Here is a 9,871-nt window from a genome sequence, read left to right as displayed (position 1 = left end):
TGTGGGGTGTGGGGGACAATGGCCGAGATTCAAGTCTACAAGAGGGAGCTTCACACACATATACATTTAGATTAGGCTAGAGTAGAAATTATATCTTGTATAAAAAAAAATTAAAAAAAAAGTAGGAAAAATTAGATTAAATTAACTTAACGCCGCTTCAAATTTAGGGACATGTTCTCCAAATAGTAGTGATAATTTTTCAGAATCTGTTGAAACTTTTCTATTGATTAATGCAAGTTCTTGCTTTTGGTTTGCATTTACTTGTTTTCCTTCTCTAGTTCTTTCTCTTTGTTTTCATTTTTGTTTTCCTTCTCACAAATCTCTAATGTTAGCGTTCCGCAGTTTTTTTTTTTTTTTCCCCTTCTTCTGTCGGCAATCTATCCATCAAGGTGGAACAACGGTGGAGGAGAGAGATAGAGAGAGAAACGTAGAGAGAGAGAGTCTATAACACTTTTTTGGGTTTAGAGATAGATATAAAATATAATAAATGAGGGATAATTAATGAAATCCTAATCAGAATATTAGCATTAATGAGAGTTTTTTTTTACCATTGGATCTACTTAAATCCAATGGTTTAAACAATGTGTAACTCTTTACAATTACACCTTTTGTGAACCATTAATTACTATTAGATATAAGGGTAAAAAAACACTCATAGTAGGATCATTATTACTCCCTAGAAATTAGTGATTTATGCATTAACTCTTCTTATTAAAGGAAAAAAACTCACAGCATTAACTCTCTCTTTTTTCATTCATATCATCATCTTCTTCCTCTTGTCTTTCTTTTGGCACTATAATTTCAGACCTCCATCATGAATGGTGGTTGAAATAATTCTGAAAATAACATCTCAAGTCTTTTCTTCTTCTTAGACTTGTTGTTGGAAAAAATTCTAAAAATAACTCTCAAGTCTTTTTCTTCTTGCTAGGCTCGTTGTTGAAAAAATTCTGAATATAACGTCTCTATATATAAACAAAATATTTTAGTCAAGATTCTCTCTTAAATTTAATGTGAAAGTTCTTCTTATGGTTCCTCCACAAAGAAATTTATTCAACAGAAAACGCGTCATCCGCTTAAAAACTCCTTTATAGATACAAGATTATTATTAATGGTGGTAATGGAAATCCAAATTTAAGAAATATCTTTTCACTGTAATAGTTTTAGAGCACATGTGGTCTCCTTAACGTCAACTATTAAATTACCATGTAACACCAGATGAATAAACAAAAGAGAAGCTCTATGGCTGCTTTTTGACCTGACTATGAGAATTTTATGAATGGTAGAGGCCTGAAATTATAGTGCAAAAAGAAAGACGAGGAAGAAGATGATGATATGGACGAAAAAGAGAGAGTTAATGCTATGGTTTTTTTTTCCTTTAATAAGAAGAGTTAATGTCTAAATCACTAATTTCTAGGGAGTAACAATGATATTACTATGAGTGTTTTTTGACCCTTAGATCTAATAGTAATAAATGGTTCACAAAAGGTGTAACTTGAACCCATCTCATATATATATATATATATATATATATATATATATAGACACACACACACACACACACATACACACAATAGCCTCATCACTCGCGCGAAGCGCATGTCGAGCGTGCGATGAGTTGTTTTTTGAGTGGTCCAATTTTGTAGAAAAAAAAAACTACATTTTTCTTTTAATTTTATATATATAATTTTTATTTTAAAAATCTAATTTATAAGTGGATAGAGTAATTTGAAAATTAACAGGAGATGAAGCTTTTTTTTTTAGCGGTCCTATTTTGTAAAAAAAAACTATGTTTTTAATTTATTTTATATATTTTTTTAATTTTGAAAATCTAATTTACAAGTAAATAAAGTAATTTGAAAATTAACAGAAAAGTGATCTTATTTTTTAGGCAATATTTTAGTAGGAGTTAAAGTTACATTTTTACCAGATTGTCTTGTAATTTTATCTCTACTTAAACATAGGGGTATAGAGGCATTTTTGAACTAAAAAAATGAGGAATCCAAACAGGAGAAGCCCCTTAAATAATAGAGTATATATATATATATATATATATATATATATATATATATATATATATATATTGTGGGGGGCGAAAAGATCCTGATGAGAATGTGGGCCTTTTGGGCCGTGTTAAGGAAGGGCGACCTGCTACTGGGTTTAGAATTTGTTGGTACTATGGGTCGGCCCATACGCCGAGGGTCCGAGGATCCAGCCGAGGGTGAACTTATCCTCGGACGGACACCGAAGAACTCGGGGTTTCGCAATGAAGATTAGGGGATGACACGGTTAAGACCAATGGTTAAAAGGGGTAAACCCTAGAATGCCCCAGAAGCACTGGTGTTGAAGAAATGTCAAAGATAAAGGCTGCTACCTCCACATTAAAGACCCTGCACCTACCACCCTGGCCGCATTGATGGGGAAGTGACACCTGAACAGTGGAAGAGAAACTTCTGGTTACTATTCAAAGGCACTGGAAAAAGAAATATCTAGGTTAAAGGGGAGGTAAAGCAACACGTGTAAAAGGTATTCAAGAGAGTAGTATTTAAGGGGGAATCTAAAACAGAAAGAGGGGATCTCCCTTTTTGTAACCTAAAAGAAAGAGAAAAAGAAGGAGAGAGAAATTATATAAGAACAGTTCTCGGCTTACGTCCGAACAGATTGATTCATAGCATTCTTTGTTGTTTTTAAGTGTTTATCATATTTAGCTTGCTATTTAATCCTCAAACACTTCTAACCTGGGTTTCAAGCCCACACTCTACAAATTACATTGTTTAAGGCTCGTTGGGCCTGAGCCCGTAACTGTTCTTGGGGCCAGGTGCAATTGTGCACTTACATATATATATATATATATATATATATATATATATATATATATATATATATATATATCTAAAAGTTAAAGCGTAGCATTTAATGTTACTACACTCTTGTTGAGCTACATTATCTACTCATTTCCAACATTCTCTCTCTTTCTTTTAACTCTTTTTTTTTCCTTATTAATTTCTCAACTTATTATTATACTTTCTCCAACTTTCCCCCCCCCCCCCTTTTACCTTTTTATCTCCCCACTATTATATACCTTAATATCACTTTTCCTCTCTCTTTATCTTTCTTTATTTTTTGGCTTTTCATTTCTCCTTCCTTTACTATAAATTCTCAATCTTGTCTCTCATTTTATACATATTTTCCCACACACAAAAGGTTATTTTCTCTCCATTTCTCTCTCTCAAAATTTTGTTTTTCATTTTTAGGAGGAATTTTTTTAAAAATTTTTCTTATATCTCTACTTTAGGTTGATGAATTTTTGCATTATTTGGAACTCTACTTGGGTTAATGTGATTAAGTTGTTATATTTTTTTTTCTTGTCTTTGATTTCATAGATGTTATACTATAAAATTATAAATATTGTATATAAGAATATAATGTAATTTTATTACATAGCATAACATGACTTTGATAATTTGGTATTTATTACTATATTCTTTCTTTTAACTTTTTTTCTTCTCATATTATTTTCTATAACTTTGTTATTATTCTCTTATTTTCTCTCTTGAAATAAAGTGGTTATTCTCTCTCTCTCTCTCTCTCTCTCTCTCTCGACTTTTTATTATTTCTTGCAACTCTACTTTATATTAATGAATCATTGTGATTTTTCAAACTCTAGTTTGGCAAGCTTCAAAATCTATGCTTCCTTCTTCTGCCCCAGGAAACGCTATTAACTTCCCATCTGACTTGTTTCCAAGACCACTCTGCACGGTGATGGGTCTTCCCCAACCAAAGTCATTACTGTAAACATTGAATCGCGGCAAGCTTCCAGTGATCAATGCATTACTTGTTACACTACTAAATTTAAATATCTTTGGGGCTTTTAACCAATCCTTTAAATTTAAATTTAAATAATTTATATTATAACACAATCTTGGCTATGCTAATTACGTACATATCGGCATTTGGTCTAGTTCAGTCTACTGTAATTTACTTCGGTCTGATTTGGTCTACTTATATTCAATTAGGTCTGTTCATTCTACTTCAGTCAATTTAGTCTAGTTTGGTCCATTTGGAAAATTTCGGTCTATTTCAGTCCATTCGGTCTACTTCCATTAATTTGGCCCAATTTGGTCTATTCAGTCCATTTCAATCTATTCAGTTCATTTAGTCTATTTCAGATCACTTAGGTCCAATTTGGTGTACCTACTTAAGAATGGGAAAAATACAAGTTTGGGTTGAGTAATATCTATTATAATTATATGATAATTTCTGGTTACCATAATAATCTTCTTAAGAGAATGAAAATTTGAATAATAATTTTGAAACTTAAAAATTTTAATTGTACCAAAAGAACTAGAAAATAGAATACATAATAAAAATAGTTAGAAGAATAAAGACCATTTCAATAAAACAATAATATCAATCAAAAACATCAAAAATGATAAAATTATATATTTGTAAAAATAGAGTGATAGAAATTACTTTTTGAAAAAGTTTAATTTTTAGGAAGAAAAAATTATTTACATTAAAATTTAGAGATTAAATTATATATATATTTAGTATGATAACCAAAACTTAACATATGATTAGAGAATAAAATTTTGATTATCATAATAATCTATTTTAAAAGAATGAAGAATTCAAATAATTTATTTATATAAAAATTATACATATATTTTTTGCTTGAAGGTATAATAAACCATATGCAATTCATTTTAAAAATAATGATTTTAAAACAAATGAGTAACTACCCTAAAGATAAGATTTGTATATTCATAGCTTTCATGTTTAGAAATATTTTCGCTTAAATTTAATTAGACCGAAGTAGACTGAAATACTACGTTAATATGGCTCAAGAAAATTGTAGCAACAATAAATGCTATACTTAAGATTTTACATATTATGAGTTTGATATATATATATATATATATATATATATATATATATATATATATATATTTTGATAGTAAATTTGGATTTAAAATAAGTGCTCTCAACCCAAACATGTCTTTTCCTTATATGTAAGTACACAAAAATTAACCGCAGAATACCAAAATAGACCGAAGTGGTTTGAATGGACCGTAGTGAACACAAATGAACCGAATTGGACTAAATAAAACAAAGTGGACCGAATGGACAGAATAGGATAGAATGGGAATAAAGTGGACTGAATAGGACTGAATTAGACTAAAGTCGACCAATAGAATAGGGTGGACTAATATGGACTGAAAAGGATCAAAGGAGACCAAATAAAAATGAATGTATAGATTAGGACCAAAGTACACATAATGGACTGAATAGAAACAAATAGGACCGAATAGAACCAATGTCAACTAAATACGATCGAAGTGGACAGAATAAACCGAATAGGACAAATGTGGACTGGATAAGATTGAAGTGGACAAGATATGACCAATGTGGAAAGACAAGACCAAATGGGACCAAAATAGACGGAATAAAACCAAAGTAGACCGAATAGGACCAAACTGGACGACTTTTGAATATTTATCATTTTTATGACATCTTTAGGGCTTATATTTCTAATTTCTAATACTTATTTTATTTGTATTTTTTAACTCAAAACTAAAGAGTTTTTAGCCCAAATATGATAAAATTTCATATTTTTCAACCCAAAAATAAATATACGAAAAAATAGAGCAAAACTTGAAAAGGAAACCTACAAAAAGAATAAATTTAAGGCCCCATTAATCTAAAATGGATCAAAATGACCAAAATTGATTGAATAGACCAAATTAAACCGAATGAGACCAATGTGGACCAAGTAGAAATTATTTAATTTTTAGAGCATACAAAATATTTTCAACAAATTTTAGAGAAAAAATATACATTACATTTCAATTACAAAATAATTATTTATTCCTACACATCGCGTGAATTTGCATCCATTTATTTATAACATTTAAGCAATCAACTCTCACAGACTTTTTAAGAATGTGAAGATTATTGATCGACATCATCCGGAGACTTGTTATTTCAAATTGAATTTCCAACATGTGGATGTTAAAGAAGGTTCAAAAGAAAGTTTAGTTACGAGGCTAAAGCCTCCATGAACTCTTCATCGTCTGCCATAGTCTGCAACGTCTCAAACGAAAGGCAAGCTTCAAAATCTATGCTTCCTTCTTCTGCCCCAGGAAACACTGTTAACTTCCCATCTGACTTGTTTCCAAGACCACTCCGCACGGTGATGGGTCTTCCCCAACCAAAGTCATTACCGTAAACATTGAATCGCGGCGAGCTTCCAGTGATCAATGCATTACTTGTTACACCACTAAATTTAAATATCTTTGGGGCTTTTAACCAATCCTCTATATACTTCTTCATTTCTTCTGCGGTTTGATAAGCAATCACCTTATTTATTTGCCAAGCCACCCAGCCTAGACCGTGTTCAAGAAGATTGTGCACTGTAGTTGTTACGTTCCCAAATAAAACCGCATTTCCTACATATTCAGCTGGCAATGGTGGTTGTATTCTTTGCCTCACTCCCACAAGTACGCCGTAATGAACCTCTTGATTATCGCTGTAACGACGGCTGCGAACCACAGCTCGCCAAAGATGACCCAGTACTGCTTGAAGGGACGAGATGGTGGTGGTGCCCATTTCAGCATTGGCTTTTGCTTTGAGTTGTGCGATTTTCTTCTTGGAAAAATGAAATACTTTTTGTTTGAGTAGTGTAGGAAAGGACCTCTCATCAGAGATTTCACTGGGATGGACAGGAATATGAATGGGGAAATTGATAATACCATTGAAAAAACAACGTTGGAAAATTGGAGGAAACAATTGTGATGTGGGATTAATTATATTACCTCTTGATATTTCAGACCACGTGTTAAAGAAATGCCAGAACGAACTGCCATCCACTGCACAATGGTTTATAGTGCAACCGATGAAAATACCATCGACAAGCTCAGTTACTTGCACACCCAACAATGGCTTGGAAATGCCTTGGTAGTTCAATACGCCATTCATCAAAAAGAAGGAGTTGACAATGTCTGGAACATATTTGGGATTAAGGATATCTGCCACGGTGAGATCATCTACCACTGCATGTACAAACTGGGCTCCAAGGTTATTGCAGTCAAGAAAGAAAGAAATAGTCTTGTCATCATTGTTTTCAACCATGACAAGGCGACCAGCAAGAGGGTAGAATATATCTAATGTGCGGGACAAAGAGGTTTTTAGGTGATCAATCACACTGCCACCTATTAGTTCTTTTTCTCGTGAAGGTGTTGGTTTGAAGAAAAGGAGGCCCTTTTGGATAGGATCAACTAAGAGCAGCTGGAGATCCCATGGAGTTAACTCAATTCTTCGAGTTGACTCGTTGGGAGTCGCTGCTGCTCGGATGGAACTTGTGGATATGAAGCGAATGTGTGTCATCTCAGCTTCGATCAAACTACTGGTAATAGATGAGTGCATTTGCAAGCATTGAGAATTAATGGCTATAAAAGGAGCTCAATGAGAACCGTAGTTGATTCTCAAGGCAATGAAGTGCCAAAAGGGATCCCAGCAACGTCATTATCAAAGTTGTGGCATTTGCTACAAGTCCTCTGTCCACCGTAAGCGAACATTGAAATCTTGGCCACCGACGTTATCTTATTTTGGCCTCTTAAGTTCGACAGAATAGCTTCGTTTTTTTCCTACTTCTGAATCTTTAATTTTAAATCAAATACAAATCCATCTCTTTCTTTCTGTGGAAGGTATTGTTATTTATATTACAGCTGGAGATACTCATTGACGTGTTGTGCAATGAATTCTTATATCAATTGTTATGATTTTGGTCAATCAAAAAACAAAAAAAGGACTAGCTTAAATAAAGCCAAGAACACTCTCTTTAAATAAAACTCAGTTGTATTGATTCTGTGAAAATGATTACAATGAACTGAGAATAGATACAAAGCATTAAGCTGTTGGGTAAAAAGCTTAAGTGATTTCCATAAAGCAATTACTAAACTTATTACAAAACAGTGCCATAAAGTTCATTAACTCCTCCATATTCATGAAGTTCATTAACTCCTTATTTAATTTGAATGTCGTCATCTTGTTATCATTCTTCAATGAACTAGCAAACGGCTGCATTTTATGTTCCAACTTCCCTCTGCCTTCAGCATAAAGAAATAAAATATTTACACGAAACAACAATATTTAACTTGGTTCGGCCAATTTCATATTTACGTATGTCCAAGACAACACTAACCAAAATATCCACTATTTATAATATAAATTACAACCACACTTGATCAAACCTTACAATTCAAACAAACCTCACCAACATAAAAAAAAACTATCAAAAACCTCACATACAAACTCTTAATCCCAAAATCCCAATATGCCAATGACTAATCTTTCATGTTTCAACCCAAAAATCTACTATATTATTTTTCAAAAAAAAACTGACTCATAATCTTCTAGGATTCTTCTTCTCTTCCCATGTGAGAGGATCCTTAAGCAAAAAGCCATCAAATTCTTTACAATAATGCCTATTTATAAGACTCCAAGTATATTTCTTGATAGACAAAGAATACGTAATTACTTTTTCAACAATAAAACTCCTTTTCAACAAAAACCTTTTTTTAGGAAACCAAAACTAAAACTAATTAGGAATTTGAGGCAAATTTCTATCTTGACATCTTATTCTTGTGATACAAAAAAAAATAAAAATAAAAAATAAAAAAACTGGTCAAATGACATAATATTTTGACTCTGAGCCATCTTGGCTCCATAACCTTCGTATTGTTCATAAATTAGCTCACTTGGTATGTAAAAACAAAAAGGATATCTCATAAAGAGGCAAAGAGCGCAAATTGCTTCCAAAACAAGAGGCAAATTTTTTTTTTTTTTTTTTAACTCAGTAAATATTATTTGCCTCACTTTCTTTAACTTAGTATTTGGGCTTTTATTTGCCTCACTTTCTTTAGTAGTTGCTTCGGCCTATCAAGTAGCTAACACATTATTTTTCCTTTACAGTTTGACAAGCTCAAAAAGGATTAAGAAACTAGAGAGAGGGGTGAAGGGGCAAAACAAGATTTCCATGGGCTAGAACAATAGTGAAACTAGTCTGAAAATGGACCAACTTTTTCTTTCTTATTTCATTTTTGGAGTGAGGTTTGAGGTGTGTAGACTTGCAAAAATTATGATTTTCTTTGTAGAGAAAATCTTGTTTCACACTCACTATTACCCAAGTCATACAAATATCCTTGAAATCGTGTTTTTAAAACTCGATTTCAACTCACATGGCAATGTTTATAAGGTGAGTATCAACAGTGAAAGCGTGATAGTCATTACGCTTTCCTTGCATTGCATTAGACTTGTAGCGGTTTTGAAATAAATCCTTTCTATTGCCCAAATCCTATAAATAGGTGCTGTTGGAAATGAAGCCCAATCTTGGACTTAGAGAACATGGGCTACAAAGCCCAATATGAGTATTAAGCCTAATCCATGAGGTAGAAATCAAAGAGTTGTAAAGCCCATTTCCGTGATGGAAAGTTTACAGGCACAAGGCCTAATCCGTGAAGTGGCAAAGACATGGACTTTTGAAGCCCAACTTGTGAGGTGAAGCAGCCGGGCCCTCCATGAGATCTATTTTAAGTAGAGATAGCAGATAGGAGGATTCAATACCCAATTTCTGAAGCGAAATTATCGGGTTTGAAGCCCACTTAGATGGATTTCTGACTTTCTTACCGGTTCCTTAAATAAATAAATAAAAAGTATTTTAGTTCCTACATTTTGACATTTTTATTTTCTTTTAGTCCTTACATTTTAATTTTACCACTTTTAATCCATAAATCAATTAATGCGTGTTATTTTCATCCTTTCCTTCAGTCAACTGACAGAAATTGTTGAAGTGGCAACCGAAGCCATTAAAATA

At 32.6% G+C, this 9,871-nt stretch overlaps 1 protein-coding gene across 1 annotated transcript; it reads right to left on the bottom strand.

Moving 5' to 3' along the window:
* Positions 1-6,036: 6,036 nt before the first annotated feature.
* Positions 6,037-7,383, bottom strand: LOC142610557 (putative acetyltransferase At3g50280). Its single transcript, XM_075782393.1, has one exon. The coding sequence runs from the start codon at positions 7,381-7,383 to the stop codon at positions 6,037-6,039; it is 1,347 nt and encodes a 448-aa protein (XP_075638508.1).
* Positions 7,384-9,871: the final 2,488 nt, after the last annotated feature.

This window comes from Castanea sativa, chromosome 9, assembly GCF_040712315.1.
Source record: "Castanea sativa cultivar Marrone di Chiusa Pesio chromosome 9, ASM4071231v1".
NCBI lineage: Eukaryota > Viridiplantae > Streptophyta > Magnoliopsida > Fagales > Fagaceae > Castanea > Castanea sativa.
Note: the sequence above shows the minus strand (reverse complement) of the source record. Positions and strands in the feature narration are given on the sequence as shown.